General features: G+C 39.7%; 1 protein-coding gene across 3 annotated transcripts in view; it reads left to right on the plus strand.

Moving 5' to 3' along the window:
• The window catches only part of NVL (nuclear VCP like), a 72,878-nt gene that overhangs the window by 3,122 nt on the left and 49,824 nt on the right, over positions 1–19,932 (plus strand). For all 3 annotated transcript variants that reach the window (XM_073338760.1, XM_073338759.1, XM_073338761.1), the window contains 12 exons: positions 626–699; positions 2,572–2,624; positions 2,742–2,841; positions 4,734–4,788; positions 5,410–5,679; positions 9,554–9,680; positions 9,997–10,073; positions 10,369–10,503; positions 12,730–12,831; positions 14,823–14,940; positions 15,672–15,816; positions 18,901–19,171. In XM_073338760.1, coding sequence (XP_073194861.1) covers positions 626–699; positions 2,572–2,624; positions 2,742–2,841; positions 4,734–4,788; positions 5,410–5,679; positions 9,554–9,680; positions 9,997–10,073; positions 10,369–10,503; positions 12,730–12,831; positions 14,823–14,940; positions 15,672–15,816; positions 18,901–19,171 — 1,527 coding nt within the window. The remainder of the gene's footprint in view (positions 1–625; positions 700–2,571; positions 2,625–2,741; positions 2,842–4,733; positions 4,789–5,409; positions 5,680–9,553; positions 9,681–9,996; positions 10,074–10,368; positions 10,504–12,729; positions 12,832–14,822; positions 14,941–15,671; positions 15,817–18,900; positions 19,172–19,932) is intronic.

Raw genomic sequence — 19,932 nt, forward strand, 5'->3', positions numbered from 1 at the left:
TTAATTGGTTTGTAAGATAGTAAAAGCATCCTGATTGCTTAATGACTTAAACTGTGCTTCCTAATGTGTGTCCTGCAGCTCTTTGCAGCACATATGTGTGATTTAATTATTAACCAATCTGAGTATCACTGTTCTGTTGGTTGAAGTCTATGGAGTTGCCCCAATTAATGACAATAGTTAGTTTGGCCTCCAAATATAATGTACTACTTTTCCCAGTAAATGTGGCCGGTTGGCTGTGTAAATAGTTAATAACAGGTTTCAGAGTAGCAGCCGTGTTAGTCTGTATCTGCAAAAAGAACAGGAGTACTTGTTGCACCTTAGAGACTAACAAATTTATTAGAACATAAGCTTTCGTGGGCTACAGCCCACTTCATCGGATGCATAGAATCCACAAAAGCTTATGCTCTAATAAATTTGTTAGTTTCTAAGGTGCCACAAGTACTCCTGTTTTTTTAAAATAGTTAATAGTTTCCTGTCAAATTATTTAGCAATCTGATAACTTTGTGCAAAACAAATTCAAACTGTTTAGATTTTTCAGTTTAAATTTTCTCTTTTATGATAACTTGTGAAGGTCAATAACTTCAGCAAAAAGATTTTTTTCATTTCTATAAACTCTGCATTTCAGTACCTAAGCAGTAATAAATGTGGCCGATATGTGGACATTGGAATTTTAGCAGCTGATTTACAGAAAACTTACAGGTGAGCAAAAAACTTAATCCTTGCATTCTGTTTTGTTTTTTTAAATAAACAATAGAAATAGTAATATGTATTTGCATATCTGTTTGTAAAAATGTAAATGTATTTCTCATGACAGTTCTGAATTACCCTTATTATAAACTGGGATTGAAAGTTGCTTAGTACATCACTGATCAAGGAAGAAGTACAATCAAAATAAATTGTTTTCACTGCAAGATTCTGTTTGGCTGACATATATCTAGTAACTTACTTATATTGCAGTAGCACAGAGAATTATAGAAATGTAGGGCACAAGAGACCTTGAGTGGTCCTCTAGTCCATCTTGTACTGAGGCAGGTCCAAGTATACCTAGATCATCCCTGACAGTTGCTTGTCTAACCTGTTCTTAAAATACTCCATTGACAGGATTCCATAACATCCCTTGGTAATCTATTCCAGTACTTAACTATCCTTATAGTTAGAAATATCTTTCTTATATCTACTCCAAATCTCCCTTGCTGCAGATTAAACAGATTGTCTTGTCCTGATACCTTCAGTGGCCATGGAGAACAATTTATCACCATCTTCTTTAAAACAGCCCTTAATATATTTGAAGGATGAGGGAGTACCTGATAAGTTGTCTTTTCTTGAACGTATATGTGCCCATTTTTTTAACCTTTCCTCATAGGTTATGTTTTCTAGACCTATCATCACTTTTATTGCTTTCCTCTGGACTCTCTTCAATCTTTATGAAAGTGTGGTGCCCATAACCGAACACAGTATTCAACTTGAATACTGCCTAGTAGAGCAGAACAATTACTTCCAGTGGCTTATGTACAACTAGGGTGACCAGACGTCCCGATATTATCAGGACAATCCTGATATTAGGGGCTTTGTCTTATGTGGGACCCTATTATCCCCCACCTCTCCATCCCGATTATTCACACTTGCTATTTTGTACCTGTGTACAACACTCCTGTTAATACACTCCAAAAGGATATTTGCCTTTTTTGCAATTGCACCATATTGTTGGCACGTATCAGCCACAGACTACGAGCCATTGTGCCAGGTGCTGTACGAACACATAACAGATAGTTCTTGCACTAAAAAGCTGACCATTGAAGATTGACAAGAGACAACAAGTCGAGATAGACAGGGAGCACAAGGAAACAATGAGACGGTACTGATATTAATCTATCATTTGCCTAACTTTTCTAAGTTGTTTTTTTTTTATGCATCACAGCAAAAAGAATTTTAAGGCAGAATTTGAAGGAGGGTAAGGAGGATGCTTTGTCCGTGTTTGTAGCCTCTTTATTGGGAGGATGTTTAATTTATGGTCTGTTAGTGGAAGGGAACTCAGCCATTTGATCATGAAGTTGGGAGAGCACATTCATTGCTAATGATGAAAGGGGCTGAATTTTTCATTATCATGCCTAAAAGGAAAAATAATACTATGGCTGAACGACCCATCCTTGTCCAGTCCCTAGCTCTGTATGTGTGATTTAAAACAAACAAGCCTATTATGAATGAAAATCCTCTTGGCTGTCTCTTCTTTTATATTGCCACTCACTGCTCTACATATCCAGCTGATGATGCTGGTCATAATATCCACTAAATGTCCTTCTGAAGGCTACTAGCTAGAGACCACTGTGATTCACTTTGTACCTTTTATACCAGAAATCGAGTTTAGTATGATGCCATTTGAGTTACACCTAATCTTTTTTAAAAGCCTGGAATAGCTCGAACCAAAGTCACTCTTCCACATAACTGGTTCCAGGGTATACTTGTGTAAAAGATGGTGGATTGTGTCACTTTAGAAACTTGTATCTACATTGAGAATGACAATACATGAAAGAAGGCCTCAGTGAGATCCTAACCTATACGATTGTTTTTCAGTGCAGAATATGGACGAAGAAAAAGAAATGCCTTTCGAATTCAGGTTGAGAAAGGTAAGTCTGTTAATATCATGACTGAAATACGAAGAAGCTGTAAGAAGCTCTCTGAATTACTGACTACGCTGTTGTTGAGCACTTGCTGCCATCTACATTGTTCTGGGTTTTTTTCAGTGTTTGGTATAATCAGTAATGAGAGAGAATTTGAAGATTTAACAGCTTTAGAGAATGAACATGTGGCAAAAAGAGCAAGACACAGACGAGAAGAGAATGAGTAAGTGGAAAAACTTGTTGCCTTAAGACTACTGTAACAACAATGTCAGTATTTAACATTTTCACGGTGCTTTGTATCTTTAAAAAACTTTATATTACTATGAAGGCCCTGATCCTGCAAGCAGTTCCACACAGGCGGGCCCTTGTACCCTCCTAAGCCTGGTCTTTGCTGGGAAAAAAAATAAAAAGGGCCGGGGGGGGTTCTTAACTCAAGGTACATTCTAATGAACTAGGCCCATAGACTTGAACTCAACCTGCTAACTCACATAAAAACTAAAACTACCTTTTCACCCGGATTAACTCAATTAATTTAAGAATACTTTGTGTGTGTGCGGGGGGAAGGGGGGTGAAGACAAGGCTACAGACCCCCAAATCAAAGGGATCCTCATGGGTAGAAGGATTCACCTTCCTCCTGGATAGGGCAGTTTATAGGGTTGGGGCCTGTCTGTTAAATCCTTACTAGTCCTCTTTGTCACACAGGTGTTATCACTATTTTAGACATTGGAAAACTGAGATGGAGAGTTTCAGTGAATTTTCCAAGGGCACACAACCAGTTAGTGTTAGAGGTGAGATTAGAATTTGGATTTCCTGGCTCCCAATCCTGTGCACACTCCACTAGAACATTTTGCCTCCTTAAATGTGGTAGAGACTACTTTGCATTAAGTACTGGAAAATATGCCTCCCTTTTTATTAGTGCTAAAATATTTTCTCTCTCTCAGTTAGAGTGACAGTAATAGCCATTTGTATCAGTGTTTTTAAGACAGGCTATGTTGAATTCAGTACAAAATACCCAGATCTTCTGAATTTCAGTAATCAAACTACTTTTAAAACAAGAGTCTGTTGGCTTTTTATTAAACCTACTAAATATTAACGTTTTCCTGTGCAAGCAGATATCTGTAATGACAGTCCAGAGGACAAGCATTGGCAGGGAGAGATACAATGACTGCTGTTCTGCCATTTTAATTTCTAGGGTTAACAGCACAGGGATAATCTGGGTTCATCCAGGTCTGGACTCATCAAGGGGAGGCAGCCTAGAGTATAGCTTTTGGACAAATTCAATCAAGTGTTTGCGTATGGCTAAAGAAATCAGAGAAACTTTTTAATTTTATAGTAATTTTTAATTTTATAGTAACCATATAATCTGTATGTGTATTGCTGTTCTTGAATTAATGGATTGACGCTGGCATTAGCTGTTCTGAGTGTGATCATGTACCTTCTAGAGGCTACAGCCTGCTTAAGCCTTATTACTGCCACACAAACATGAATATTTCATGTCTTCTCTCAGTTGCTGTAAATATGTACTGAGGTGTGTTACTGAAGTTTTAAAGTATTTTTTTAATGAAGACAAATTCAGCAGTTAATTTGTTACCTATTAGTCAAAAGAAGGCTAATAATAGAGAATATATTTTTATTTGTTAAAATTACAAAAACCCCTCTCCTCCTTGTCCCCTTGAGGTATTCTGCTCATGATTCCAACCTTTTTATCTTTGGTTTGAATTCTAGCCCCAGAATTTTACAATAAATACAGCTTTAGTTCCTCAAAGACCTCCAGCCACACAAACTGAGTGAGCTGTTCCAGCAGGCTTTGAAGTCTGATTTCAGGACTACCAGAATCGCTGCATCTACTATAGAGAGCCCAGCTGGTGGTGGAAGCACTGAGGAGGGAAGGTTTTCCCCCTTCCACAACCAGACTTAGATGGGGGAGAGGGCCATCAGAAGAGTTTTTCTATCTCTATCCTCTGTCCCACACACAATAGTATTCTAGTCCTAGCACGGAGAACCTAGCATCTTCCTAGGGGAAAAATATTTCTGCTATTAGTTGTGCAGATGTCTCATTGTGCTGTTATGGTATGTTGAACACATAATTTCTGCCTCCTTACTTTTGTGCTAAAGGGATGTGGAAAGCTACACAGACGACTCAGATGATGATGATTACTCAGAACATCTAGTAAGTCCATATTTCACTCTGTAAGGTATAATGCAATTGAAATGAACACAGCAGTGCACATATGAAATATATCTGTGCTCTTTACTTAAAATATACAAGAGTTTTAAAACAGCTGTGTGTATACCATCTGGTAAAGGCCCAAACTTTGGTTTAGAATTCATATAATTCCTTATGGTGAGACTTGTTTTTAAAAAATATAGGTTCCAGTGCTAGTGGTGTTTTTAAAAGTCAGCATCCTAGAAGTTGTACCAGCCACAGTATCTCTGACCAGCTATGCCCCCTCCATTCTGGCTGGCCATGCTGCTCCTTGGTTGCCAAACTGCTAATGGCTTGGCTGATGCCCTCATTCTGACAAATCTCAGGTGGCTTGTCAGAATGAGCACGTCAACCAGCAATCCCCAACTGGAGACCTTGTAGAGTCAAAAAGATTATTTCCTGAGGAAGAATGAGGCAGGACTGTGGCTAGGGGCCGTTTTTGAAAAAGGGGAACATAGCAAAGGCGGGGGGAGAGGGCAGAGTAGAGACTCTAGAATCGCACTACGACTGTTTGCTTCCTAAGGGAGATATCTGCAAACAATTGTTTTTGTTTTTAATTTTCTTTTAAATACATAAACTTTGCAGTCCACAAATCACTTGAACAGCTCTCTGCTGACCTTATACCGGAAAGGAGATCCTGATTCTCTTCTGGCAACTCCGAAGAATGAGCCAACAGAAACCAGTACCCCTGCACAAATGACAGTACCCAGAACAAGTGCTCTTCCATCTGGCACCCCACTTGATACTAGGATCTCTGAAGGTGGATGGTTTATTGATAAAACCCCAGGTAGAAAAGAAGACAACTTCTCAATTGACCTGTGTGAGGAAGAAGAGGAAAGGAAACAGATTTCTGAGGTAGCTTCTCTTTTAAATATGATACCACTTAATGAGGCATATACGCTGGGGCTTAGTACATTTCTTACCTTATGAGACAATACTTCGAACTACAGTATGAAGAACAGATTTGTTCTTCCTCATGCCCCCAAGATGCACATTGTATACAAAAACAAGTTTGAGCCTTTAATGGGCAATGCAAACCTGTCTTTTTAAATACACCTACAGTGTTTCAACAGAGAGGTTGCTGCATTGGTGGATGAAGCAGTGTGTGGATTTTAACTTTTTTGAAGTGTTCTGTAAATATAAGATGTTACGATGGAAGACTGGCTTAGTTGCTTGGTGCCATCTTTTTTCAATAAGTATTGTAGCTGCCAAAAATGTTCTGGTGCAAACAACACTAGATTATATGTTCTTATGCAAGACAAATTTGTACTGTATCAAACTCTTTTTTTTTTTTTAAGACGCCTTCTTTATGTTTGAGATACTCAAGATTAAAAGACTGGGGAAAAAAATTAGTCAAAAATAGTTTCAGGAACCACACATGACCAAGTTACCCTGCCCATTTTTGTGGTTTTACAATCACATTTTCTTAATTTTTTTTTTTTTTAATGGCTTCTCCTGTTGCTGTGTGAAAGTCTCACACAAACAGGGGAAACTGACAGACAGGGGAAACAGTACAAAATGCTGTCCAGAACCATAAGCCACTGGGTGTTTCCCTTGCTGAGGCAGAGAGGTAAGTTTTTTGCTGGAGCTTAACCTGTGCAACAGCTCCTTGCCACACCCTTCTGTCCACCTCACCAGCAAACTCCTTGAGGTTCTGCCAGGTAGGTAGCATTCAGTGAACCCCAGTTCCTGAGTTCCCCAGAGACATCTCTTTGTAGTATCCAGCCCCTATCACTGGACAGTCACAGAAATTACCAAGTTCGCTGCCTCCAAAGAGACAGGGAACACGCCAGCCTGTTAGTCTAGCTGACTTTAATACACAGCACTGATATGGGTTATAGTAAAACTAAGCATAAGTTTATTGATAAGGAACATAGATTTAAGTGATACTGAGAGAGAGAAAAAGACAGGTCTGGTTACAAATAAAAAACCCCAACCTTCTTTTTAGTGACCAAACTTAACTTTAGCAAACTGCAGTCATTGCTTAAACAGCTTTCTCACTTACATCAAGCTATCAGTGTCTCCAGCCCCTCAGGTAGGTGGATCCACTATTCACAGAATCAGAGGATGCTGATCCTTTTTCCCCTATTCTTCCCTTTTATAGTACAGAATACTTTTTAAATGAATCCCTTGAAAAGTAAACCCAGACAAAGCTCCTCTCCCCTGCTGGTTTCAGAGTAGCTGCCGTGTTAGTCTGTATTCGCAAAAAGAAAAGGAGTACTTGTGGCACCTTAGAGACTAACCAATTTATTTGAGCATGAGCTTTCGTGAGCTACAGCTCACTTCATCGGATGCATACCGTGGAAACTGCAGCAGACTTTAGATATACACAGAGAATATGAAACAATACCTCCTCCCACCCCACTGTCCTGCTGGTAATAGCTTATCTAAAGTGATCATCAGGTGGGCCATTTCCAGCACAAATCCAGGTTTTCTCACCCTCCACCCCCCCACACAAATTCACTCTCCTGCTGGTGATAGCCCATCCAAAGTGACAACTCTTTACACAATGTGCATGATAATCAAGTTGGGCTATTTCCTGCACAAATCCAGGTTTTCTCACATCCCCCCCCCCACCCCCATACACACACAAACTCACTCTCCTGCTGGATTTGTGCAGGAAATAGCCCAACTTGATTATCATGCACATTGTGTAAAGAGTTGTCACTTTGGATGGGCTATCAGCAGCAGGAGAGTGAATTTGTGTGGGGGGGTGGAGGGTGAGAAAACCTGGATTTGTGCTGGAAATGGCCCACCTGATGATCACTTTAGATAAGCTATTACCAACAGGACAGTGGGGTGGGAGGAGGTATTGTTTCATATTCTCTGTGTATATATAAAGTCTGCTGCAGTTTCCACGGTATGCATCCGATGAAGTGAGCTGTAGCTCACGAAAGCTCATGCTCAAATAAATTGGTTAGTCTCTAAGGTGCCACAAGTACTCCTTTTCTTTCTCCCCTGCTGCTAATTCTTTGGGGTACAGGCACTAAGTCCCTTCATCCTCTGATCAATTTGTTTTCTCAGTTGGCTCGATCACTTTGTTTAACTCAGATGCAAATGTACTTTAATTGTCCTTTGTTTGTAATCAACTGTTTTTCTATCAGCCTGTTAGCTTGAACCATGCAGACAGGGAAATCTACATTCCTTTGTTGAAATCCACATGCCTCCAAAACTTATTTGAAGAGCATATTTCTAGCACATATGCATAACTCTTTATATACAGTCCTTCCATACATCTCTCAATATTCACGACAGTGTTACTAGATATTATATAATACCTGACAAGCCACTGTTTGGCTAAATATTATGACACGTGTGTTGAGTAGGCCCTTTGTCAGTTGACATAAAGAGGCCCTTAGGTCCACAATGTACAAAGTAAACAAGCTGAAAAGAAATAAATTTCTTTGGTGTCTTTCAGTTATAGTAATTTTAGGTGTTCTTTAACAAAAGTCAGCAAAATGCTTTCAGGCAGAAATGTGATTACATTGACCCTTTAAGGCAATGTGTTCTCAGTATATTTAAAAATATCCTTATGGTGACACTGCGACCCCAGAGCCAGTTTTTAAGAATGGAAAGTGTTCAAAAATAGAACCAGGGGATTTTCTTCTTGGGAATATACAGGAGTTTTGGGATTAAGAGACACCCAGGACCTCTTTGTCAGTGGATAAAAGGCATGTTGTGGAGTTGATGTTTTTCTTCTCTAGTGGACAAGGCATATCGTCCTATTCACTCACCACTGTGCTGGCTGATTTACATAACGCTGATGGTGGATGTGGAAGGTTGTCATTTTAGCCCTAGTTAGCAGTGTTTACCCCTACAAGGGGAGATGGCGTAGCAGGGGGATCATTGTGGAATAAAATGTCCACCAAATTGTGTTGAAAACAAAACACATAGTTAACAAGACGCTCAATCTCATCTGTCCATTCTCTCATTTGTATTTTTTTTGCATATACAGCGATATTTGCACAATATTTACTATAATATTGGTGGTGATTAGTATGTGTATTACCACAGCACCTAGAAGCCCTACTTATGAACCAGGATCCCACTGTGCAAAGTGCTGTACAAACATAGTGTGTTACTGGTAATTAACATTGTTTCTAATGGAGGTGGTTTATTTTTATATATATGTATATAAACACCACACACACACAGCTATATTAAGAGACAGTGGTTGTTACTTTACAGTAATTATGCAATTCAGGGCTTGTCTGCATGAGAAAACTGTCCAGAATAGCTACTGCAGAATAAACTATACTGGAATATCTATTTCAGAATAGTAACCCACATGGATGCCCTTATTCAAGAAGAAGGGTGTCCACACAGAGAGTTATATTGGAATCACTATTGTGCTTTAAATTTGCAGCCTGCCTTATTCCGGAATAAAGTTCCTGTGTAGATGAGTCCTAATTTAAATCAGATTTTTATTCTTAGATCTTTTCCTAGCTTATGTATACACATTTTTTCTGGAACTTTCGTGCCAAAAAAAGAAAAGACAGATCACTGTAAACAATCCTTAGTAAAAACCAAGTCATAAAATGATTTAGATACGGAAAGGATTGATCATACCTTGTCTCTTACCAGTCTCATAATATCTATGCATAAAACACCATATGTGTCTTCAGATTTTGTTTGTTCTGCTCTTTCAAGTGTCTGTAGAAAAGCTCAGTCACTTATGTACTAAATATTTGAAGACTCAGTCATATCATTCTGTGTTTTTATGCTCTAGAAATCAAAAGACCTTTCGTTTTTGGAGAGTGAGGGAAAGAAGACAAAGAGCAAGAGACGAAAAAGAAGGAAAGAGGAATCTCAAGATGTAGATGAAGAAATAGAATCTGTTTTGCGTAAGCAGAAAGGTGAAAGCTACTATTTCTGAAGTGACTTTTCGGGTATGTTGGTTGTTGGCAGCTGTAGCATTTGGAATCAGAGATATGCTGCACTTCTGAAATGTTGACTTTTCGGCTGGAGCCTTTCAGGAAGACGTTCATCCTTCATGTTGTGCTAGAAAATAGTCCAGTCGTGTGACTGTTGCATAAGAAATAATTTGTTCTATATAATCTTTTATCCAAGTGTTCAGATCGGTGTCTGTCTTGTTGGGGTTTGCAGCCACTGCCTTCTGCGGTGTCCAAATTCTAATGACTTCATTTATTCCCTTCCTTTTTCTTCCTGCAGTTAAAACTAAAGGACTAGAGCTGCAGTTCCCTTTAGTGAAATTTGACGATGTGGGAGGCAGTGATGAAACTCTGAAGGTTAGTTTTAATTAAACCGTTGCTAGGTTACTTACGGGGTAAAGAACCTAGTGAATAAAACTACATATATACAAAATGAGGGAACCGGAGCCGAAGCAGGACTGATTTGCATAGCAACTCAGCAAATCATTGGCAATGATTGATAAGGGCAGCAAGACTAGCTATAGATCTTAACCCAAACTTACCTCCCTAATATCTGTCACTGAAGTAAGTGAGACAGAAGTTATCCTTCTATGCATTTTAGTGTTTACATTATTTTCTTCTATCTACTCTATTTTTATCTTCTTTCTAACAGGAGGTGTGCAAGATGCTGATACACGTGCGTCACCCTGAAGTATACAATCACTTAGGTGTGGTCCCACCTCGAGGATTTCTTTTACATGGACCACCAGGGTGTGGAAAGACATTACTAGCACAGGCAATTGCTGGGGTGAGACTGCCCTAATATGTGCTTTCCCTTCCTCCTGTCTGCTCTTTTAATCAGACTTAAGATAGAGAGAGGGCAGATGGACTAGAACGTTCTCCTCTTTGCTTTTATCTCTCTTGCCTCTTCCCATCTTGTCTCAAAATAAACATCCATTAGAACTTAAATAACAGAAATGCAATCTGAATCAGAATTATTCCTTGACAGATCCTCATGCAGGGGAAAATATTTTATTAAAAGCTCAGTTTCTTCTTGAAAGCACTCAAAGGAATGGACTTTCAACAAGCCATATATTACATTACAGTTTGATCTGTTTACAGTAGAAAAGTATTCAGCCTGGATATTTTAAAAAAGAAGGTGAAATCTGTTTTGGGATGTGACATGGCTGACTCCATGGGGAGGTAATTCTATGACATTAAACTTGGAAGTTACCATACAACAACTGTTGGGCCTTTGTCAGATAAGGTGATGGTCTGTCCTCATCAAACAACCACCTCTACAAGTGGCATCCTTATAGCTCAGGGATGGGCAAACTTTTTGGTCCATCTGGGTATGGAAATTGTATAGCGGGCCATGAATGCTCGTGAAATTGGGAGTTAGGGTGGGGATGAGGGCTCTGGCTGGGGGTGCGGGCTCTGGGCTGGGTCCAGAAATGAGGAGTTCAGGGTGCGGGAGGGAGCTCTGGGCTGGGGCAGGAGGCTGAGGTACGGGGGGGAGGGGGGGACTCCAGCTGGGGGGGGCAGGCTCTGGGCTGGGGATGAGGGATTTCAGGTGCAGGAGGGTGCTCCGGGCTGAGACCGAGGGGTTTGGAGGGTGGGAGGGAGGATCAGGCCTGGGGCAGGGGGTTGGGGCTTGGGAGGATGTCAGGCGCAGGCTCCCAGCGGCGCTTACCTCAAGCAGCTCCCGGAAGCAGCGGTATGTCCCTCCTCAGGCACCTGCGCATAGGCGTGGTCAGGCAGCTCGGCGTGCTGCCCTGTCTGTAGGCGCTGCCCCTGCAGCTCCCATTGGCCACAGTTCCCAGTCAATGGGAGCTGCGCTTGGGGCAGGGGCAGTGTGCGGAGCCCCCTGGCTGCCTCTATGGGTAGGAGCCGGAGGGAGGACATGCCACTGTTTCTGGGAGCCGTGCGGAGCCACAGCATGCACGGAGCAGAGCAAGCTGCCAACCCCACTCCCTGGCGGGAGCTCAAGGGCCAGATTAAAAGATCTGATGGGCTGGACACGGCCCGCGGGCAGTACTTTTCCCACCCCTGTTATAGTTGGTGTCATCAGAGAGGTCAGGGATTGTTACTGCATTTTATTACTGAGGATAAACTACTTTCTACTTGTAGAGGGTACCTGCAATTCAGGGTAGAGACAGCTTATGGCACTATGGAGCAGTTGCACTATCACTGTCTTTGTGCCTGTTCTGGGGGTAAATGGAGGACTTTTATTGCCAGGCTTGTAAATACAGTATCTCTTTTTTGTTTTTTATTGCTGTATTCACTTAAATGGCCGTAGGTTATATAGTTTGGAAATTATACATAAATTATGAGCTATTGGAGCACAGCTTTTTTCAAAATGAAAACTTGCAGGCTTTTATTGTGTAAAGTTGATAGACTCTTTTGGAATTAAATCTTGGGTATTTTTAGCCTACACAAACATGTACTTCACTGCAGGCTGGGGTGTAAATCCTTGTCTGCCGTGCACTAAGTGTTGGTGTGGACCCTGCAGATGCACACTATCTGTTGTTTGTTTTTGTGCTTTGATGTACTCCCATTTCAAAGCACACTAAGGAACTGTTAGGGTGCACATGGACATTTAGTGCTCAGCAAGCTAGTGTAGGGTAGATTACTCTCAAGTTTGCCATGAACTAAATGTTCATGTTGACAAGCCCTCTGTTAGTTTGTCACTGAAATTCCTCATAGTCTATACACTGATGTCTGATCTAAGTGTTTTGTAATCAGTGGCAATGCTATTAAGCTGTTAAAGTGGGAGCAGGAGACGTGGATTCTGTTCCCAGCTCTGTTCATTTGGTTAAGTGCCTCTGATCATTTAGATATAGGGGTGTTGCATGGGGTTTCTAAAGCACTTTAAAAATTTCTCTTGAAAGGCTCCTTAAAAGTGTAAGGTATTATGATAACATAAATTGTATAAATACTGGTTCTAGGGGACCTAGTCAAAGAAAATCCTGCTAAGAGGAAATATTTTTGAAGTTTAGAGATTTCATAACCATGTTCTTTACATTTATTTTAGGAACTTGGACTGCCGATGCTCAAAGTAGCCGCTACTGAAATTGTATCAGGAGTCTCTGGGGAGTCTGAACAGAAGCTGAGAGAGTTGTTTGAACAAGCTGTGGTGAGGCCAGGGAGCTGAGCAAATAAATTGCTTGATCCTTTCTCTTCATAAAACCTTTTAATGGTCCTTTTCTGCTGCTGCAATTTGAAATGAAGATTGAATTATTTGTATTACTGTAGAACCTAGGATCCTCAGTCATGGATTGGGACCCCATTGTACTAAGTGCTGTACAAACCCAGAACAAAAAGACAGTTCCTGCCCCAAAGAGCCTTCAATGCAAATATAAATTATAATACAATTATTAATGTATAGTCACTGTGTCAGGCAATTCACTACATAAAATACTTGGCTTTTGTATATACTGGAGTAATTACTACTCTGTGTTACTTAAGAAGTTGACCTCTTCATTAGATCTGTGAATTTGGATACATTAGTGATATTAGTATGAAATAGGGAATTGCAGGCAAAGATCTAGGAATCTATGAAAAATGTTAGGATTAAATCTTCCCATATCTTCACAGTCTTAAATAAACAAGAGCACTGCTGGATTACTGGCTGAAATCCAGCCCAGGTTGGTGATGACCAAACACTGATGTGAGAGTGTCTTGCTCTATGTCTCGTTCTCCATGAGAAGCAAAGAAAAGCAGAAGGGGTTGAGGATATGCTACTTATTAAAAATCACTTTTAAGTAAATCTCTATATAATTCCCTAGAGAGTCCTCCATATCTGCCTTTTGAGAATACTTGCTTTTCCATTCCCCACCATCCCCACTATTTTGAGGCCTCAAAACATATTTACCAATCTTCTTCATGGGATTCAGAGGAAGCAAGGATAGTGGAGTCATGATAGTTTGTCCCAATATGAACCCGAGCTGTTGTTTTGAATTAAAAAAGCCATTATTACAAACAATAAGGAAACAAGAACCAAAATCATGGTATGAAATGGATAATGTGGAGTGGCTTTTTTTTTAATTAAAATATTCTTTGCTTTTAAAATGGTTGGCCCTTAGCTATCAAAATTAACTTTTTCAGTTGAATTTATTGTATGAAGCATGTTTCAACTTAAAAAAAAAATTTTTTTTTTTTAGCTTAGCCATTTACATTTATTATCTTAAATTGCTTTTTCAGTGACTCTTGGGTCTCATGAACAAAATACTTTTTTATTCTAGCATGTGCCATATGCCTGGTACTATAATCCCTGTATAGCAAAATTATGCTCTTTCTGTACCAAAAGTGCTGATAAACTCAGAGAAATAATGCTCGAGCAGCTAGGTGGCGCACATGCTGCACTGGCTTGACAACTTTGGGATGTGCTTTTAAACTGCCTTTCTAGATGGGAGGTAATGGCAGACCTGAATGGAGAAGCCTCTCTGTTATTGCCTTTAGCATACTTTTTTTAGGATTAGTTACTGTTTAAATACACTGGTGAACCAAAGTACCAAGTAAGTGCTACTTTTTATTAGCTTTGTCCTTTTATGAACATGGAGTTCATTAAATGAAATGGTATGGAAATCTATAATGATTTATGTGCTCCCTGCTTTCGCTCCTAAAACATGATCCTATTCTTCTAGTAATCTGAGTTGGCAAATAGTTTCCATTATTGCCCATGCCAGCCCCTTGTCCGTTGCATGGTATTAGCGCTCCAGGTTCTACAGCATGAGTGACTTCTTGCCAAACAAAAATTTAAATGCCTCAGCTTCTGTCTTGGGCTTGAATATTTTCAAATCAACGAACAATCACGACAATGCGGTGTCTGTAGAAGACATAAAGCAACATAAAATATATTTTTTAAAAATCTCATGCTTTAGTTTCCTGAAGATCTCAGCCCTATGCACGGTTCCATAATGTATTTGGCTTCTCTAAGAGAATGAAGAGAGCAGTGTTTGGGAGCAGGGGTGCTGGGGTTTGAGAATGGGTAGTTGTTCAGAACACATAACAGCACTTGCAGTAATATCTTTTAAGCTTTGAAATGGGAGAAGCACTTTTCTTAAATTATTACTTCTTATATGCTATGTGTATCGAGAGTGATTACCCTGGTGTTCTTGTTCCTAGTCCAATGCTCCATGCATCCTTTTCATAGACGAGATTGATGCAATCACCCCAAAAAGAGAAGTCGCCTCAAAAGACATGGAGCGGAGAATTGTCGCCCAGCTTCTAACCTGTATGGATGGTCAGTTTCAGCAATGAAATTAACATACTTTTATTTTTTAAATTAACCTCCCCCCTCTTTTGAAGTCCAATTTTGATTTTCTTTTAACTTGTTTAAAATTAGAGTTAAATTGAGCTCTGAACAGTTGCGGTAGTTGAAGATCCCAACATATTTTTGCAGAAGTGGGGGATATTAAGACCAATTCCCTGGTTAAAATCGTTTCCATATAACTTATTTCTGCCTTATTAGATTTCCCCTCGCGATCCAGTGTGGCACTCTTCGCTTTTTCTGGATATCGTGGTATTAACTTCCTGTCCTGTGTTGCAGTGTCATTATATGCCATTAACAGTTGCCGCATTTCATCCTAAATGCGGCTTCTTTTGAGTGTGAAGAGAAAATATTCCTGAAGGTTGTTATTTACAGATCCATTTATACAGCACTCTGGAAACCCTTTCAGTGCTATGTAAACATATGTGTTGGAAAAGTGATATATAAATGTTTCAAATGCCTGAGGTTGTATAAAGCACAAACTATGTTGCTAGTGGAAATAAAGATAAATGCCTAGAAATTTTCATGGTTAAAAGAGAAGCAGCTTCAGGATGTTTAGCATAACAGTAGATGGTTTCCCAACTATGATCAAGAGTAAATATGTTCTTGCAGCATGTGTTTAAGAAGAGTAGCATTAACAGTGATGTTCCAATAGGAAGATATAGCTCTTTTCTGAGTACTTGTTTATTGCCTTCCATCCTCAGACCTGAATAATCTGGCTGCCACTGCTCAGGTCCTAGTTATTGGAGCTACTAACAGACCAGACTCGTTAGACCCAGCATTGAGGCGCGCTGGAAGATTTGATCGAGAAATTTGTCTAGGGATTCCTGATGAAGCAGCTAGAGAGAGGTATATCTTAGTAGGCCAAGGCTTCTGATTAGTAAAACTGTTGCAAATTAGTGGGCAGTTAAGGACAAATATATAGCACGCATAACCACGTGCACCCAATCAGCCTGCATGGGTAAGTGGAGAAGCGGTAACAGTGTGTATATCTCTATGCTACCTGTCCAATCCAGGGCTGTTCCGTGTGGATGAATGTATAAATCTCCTCTTAACATTGCATTAACAAGTGTTCTGGGCAACTTTAAGAAGAGAATAGACCCTGGAGTTGGCAATATGTATTTTGCTGTTGAGTATTCTGTCATTGAATCTCCTTATTCACCTGTCATGGCTACAGGGCACAACTGCACCTTAGATTCTTTGTAGTACCTCTAGAGTAGACTCCAGAGGTGACAGGCTTGACTTCTTGCACCGAACTCTGAGTGGAACCACGTGGCTCAACTATACTTAGAGTGGATCTCTAGGCTGCAGCTGCCCTGTTTCCTAATCATGTTACTGCAATAGGCCCAACTGCATTTGGCACCTATAAACCCTTTCATTCTGGGGACTTGTGACCAGTGGGTTGATTAAAACAGTTCAGAAACAGTGTCTTCAAAACCAAGATTATTTATTAATTCCCCAAGGGTACAAAGTCTGTAGAGAAAAGAGTAAAAACAATGAAAAGCCTGCCCTTGTGTCTTGCTTACAAATGTTGGTAAGGAAAGAGTAAACTGAGCTAATCCTCGTCTCTTGTTAGGAAAAACAAACTGGTCCGCTTGCAGTGTGCTCTTTCTGTGTCCCCTTGCCAGCCTGTCAGCTTTTGCTGACCCTCTGCACAGTCTCTGGCCACTCAACCAACACTTTTCTACGTGTGAGGTCCTGTAATAGTTTGTTCATTTTGATCTCTTTTCTCAGCTCTGGCAAAACAACTATGTTACCAGGGTTGAGGCAGAGGAGTTGCATCTTCGCTGCTATAAATCTGGCTATTGTGTTTAGGTATTTGGGATGCTCCTCATCTAGGCCATTTATTTTACCTTTCCTTTTACAATCCCTTTTGACTCGATGGTAAATAACCCGTCCTAACTAAACACACAGAGGTATGAACCATGTTCTTTTTAAAAAAAAAAAAAAGGTAGACATTATGTAGTTTGTCTTATCAGCATTTTGATATTTCACAACTTGTGCCGTTTCAAGGAGCAGGAATGGTGAATGTGAGTAGAATCTTCAGTAATCTTCCTCCCATGTGAGAGAGATTGTTTAGACAAGAAAATCTTGATCATTGTTTTGAACAGTTGAAGTTGGGAGTCTAACAGCATTCCTCCATATTGTTGTTGTTTTCTGCAGTTCCTGCAGATGTGGGCCCACAGGAACTACCAATATTGCTGCATTTTTTTAAAGAATGGAAAAAAAAAATCAATCTTCTTTATAGGAGCATGACAACAGTGTAACAGAATAAAGGAAAAAGTTACAGGCATTGTTAGTGTTTCATTTAACATACAGTGAATCCATAAGATAGAGGGAATGTTTCCAACTGGTACTAAGTGGCTAGTGCTGTTCGTTTAATCTCAGTTATTTGAAGATGTGTACACATCAGTTGTGCATGCAGGTTTTGTTTGCTCATACACATCTTTGTGCAAATATGAACTCGATTTGCATGCACATATTAGGCAGCTTTCATGCCCGCTTCTAATCATACACTTATAAAAAATGTAACCTTTTCTGTCAAGGAATATGCTTTTATTATCTTAAATGAAGGAATGATAGTGCTTAGATCACAGGCTGAGCCAGTCACTGTTACCTCTATACCTTGAGTCACTTCCTCCCCTTGAACTGTTGTCAAACGAGCCAAAAAATTGGAAGAAAATAAGTCGATGCCACTAAAAATAAATCAAAACTAAAGATACTTAGTTTTGTCTGTTAGGTGGGTAAAGAAAAACATATTGAACTTTTTAAGGTAATAGTCATTTAATAAATTGTTCCATTCAAAGTTTTAGCACAGTGCTAGCAGCTTGGATCAGTGCCGTCCAGTCAAATGGCAGGTTTTTTTTAAATTTAAAAGGACACTTAAGTGGTGGATTTCATTTCTCTGGTTTGTGATGCCTTTTAATATTTCCCTACTGAAATAAAACTTTGCTGTTTGTAAAAACTAGGTTAGCTCCTCTCTCCCAGATTTCTGTATTGCTGGAAGATAATATGGCTCTGTAAGGTTTGCATCTTTATTTGTCTTATCAGCATTCTTTGCAGTCCTCAGGTGGAACGATTGTTGGGCCTTGGGGAGGAAATCCTTTAAGCTCTGACATGGAGAATGCTCTAGGAGAGAGGAAAAGTATCCCTGTTCTAATAAAAAATATTTTAATGTAAAGGGAAGAACATAATTGATGACATGATTTAAGTGGAATCATCTTGGATTAGCGAGTAAATTGTATTGCTTGGTAGAATTTACAAGCATCAGCCAGAGCAACATTCTAGAAATTCCTTACTATTGCTCTATGCCTCTATCTGCTGTATCTTTTCTCTTGAACACTTTTATTCTCATTAGCTATATAGAAGTGCTTCAACCTGCTCCATACTTAGATTGTGCCTTTTTAAGGCTGGACCTTAAACTAGATCTGCCTGCTCATGTTCTGCAAACAAAAACGGGGTTCTTGTAAAGAATGCAGCAGGTACAATGTAAATAGATGTTGTCATATGCAGGAATGTGAACCAAGTAAACACTTGAGTGGGTGGTAACCCATTTGAGTTTTGGTGGAACCCAGTTGGGATGTCATGTGACAGTTTAAATTCAATGTTGGTTTGTTAGGTTTTTTTTTATTAACTCAAACAAAACCTGTAGCTGATTATAATATATGTTCAGCAAAACTCTTAACCTTTAAATGAGCATCACCTGGCTGATGCTGTAGGTTTCTTTTAGTGTGAGTGTCAGGAGAAAACATATAGCTTAATTTTGTGTCTCTCAGCATTAAGCGACTCTCCAGTTAAGTGTGAATTATTTGCCTCTTGCACCATTAGGATCTGCACAAGTGAACTGAGATGACTTAAATCTCTGAGCAGTGATGTTTGCTTTCATATCGGAGGGAAAATAGTTGCAACTTCTATTTTTTTTCTCTTACACAGAATTCTACAGACTTTGTGTCGAAAACTTAGGCTCCCTGAATCTTTTGATTTTCATTATTTAGCCCATATGACTCCAGGCTATGTAGGTGCTGATTTGATGGCACTTTGTCGTGAAGCAGCTATGTGTACAGTAAACAGGGTCCTGATAAAGTTGGAGGAGCAGAAATGGAAAGGTGTACGGGCTGGAGAAGCAATGACTGAGCAAAGCTTGGAGACTGGAACAGAAGCACTAGTGGAAAAGGATACTAAACATCCAGAGCTTCCTGCTAAGGTATTAATCCATTGTTACACTCATTTCACAATGCCTTAAAGACTAACCAGTTTGTTTGTGAGCTTCCCACTCAGTCTCACTAAACATTTCTGATCACAGCAATATTCAGTTCTAAATTATTTTTTATGGTTATGTAGCATTCTTCATCCATCTGGTTTATAATGTACTTTTCCTAAATGACAGTACAAACTGTATGGGTATTATGACACCAAAACGTTTTATAACTTTTTGCTGCACCTTGGTGCTAAAACTATGGGTCTGGTTCTCCTAAGCTGATATCACTCATTGGTGTTCAATCTCCTCTACTGTATGGCACCATTGCCTATTTTGGGGAAGCAACATTTTAAAAAGGGTAAAAGTTGGATCTACAATACGGCTTAATGCAGAAAAAGTCATTTGTGCATGTGTAGCAGGACTGGGGCTCTGTTTCAAGCCAGAGTGTTTGCAGGCAGCGTGATAGCAGAATATTTGGATGTCTCAAGATGAAACAGTGTGGCCATTGAATGTGAGCAGCACCCATCTGCTGTAAATTTAAGTACTGCCCTTGGAAGCTTCCTGAAAATGTGTTGTGCACATTAGTTGTTCTCTGCCTGCATTCTGCAAGAACTGCTTCTGGTTTAAGAGCTGATATTTCAGGGTACTCTAAACTCTACATGCATACTCGGATTCTGCTTATATAAATATTGTCCAGGAAAGTAGTTTTAATTTAAGTAGAGGGAAGATGAAAGACTCTAATAAGCAGCTGCATTAGGGTAATGTAA

This window comes from Lepidochelys kempii, chromosome 3 (assembly GCF_965140265.1).
Source record: "Lepidochelys kempii isolate rLepKem1 chromosome 3, rLepKem1.hap2, whole genome shotgun sequence".
In the NCBI taxonomy this organism is placed as follows: domain Eukaryota; kingdom Metazoa; phylum Chordata; order Testudines; family Cheloniidae; genus Lepidochelys; species Lepidochelys kempii.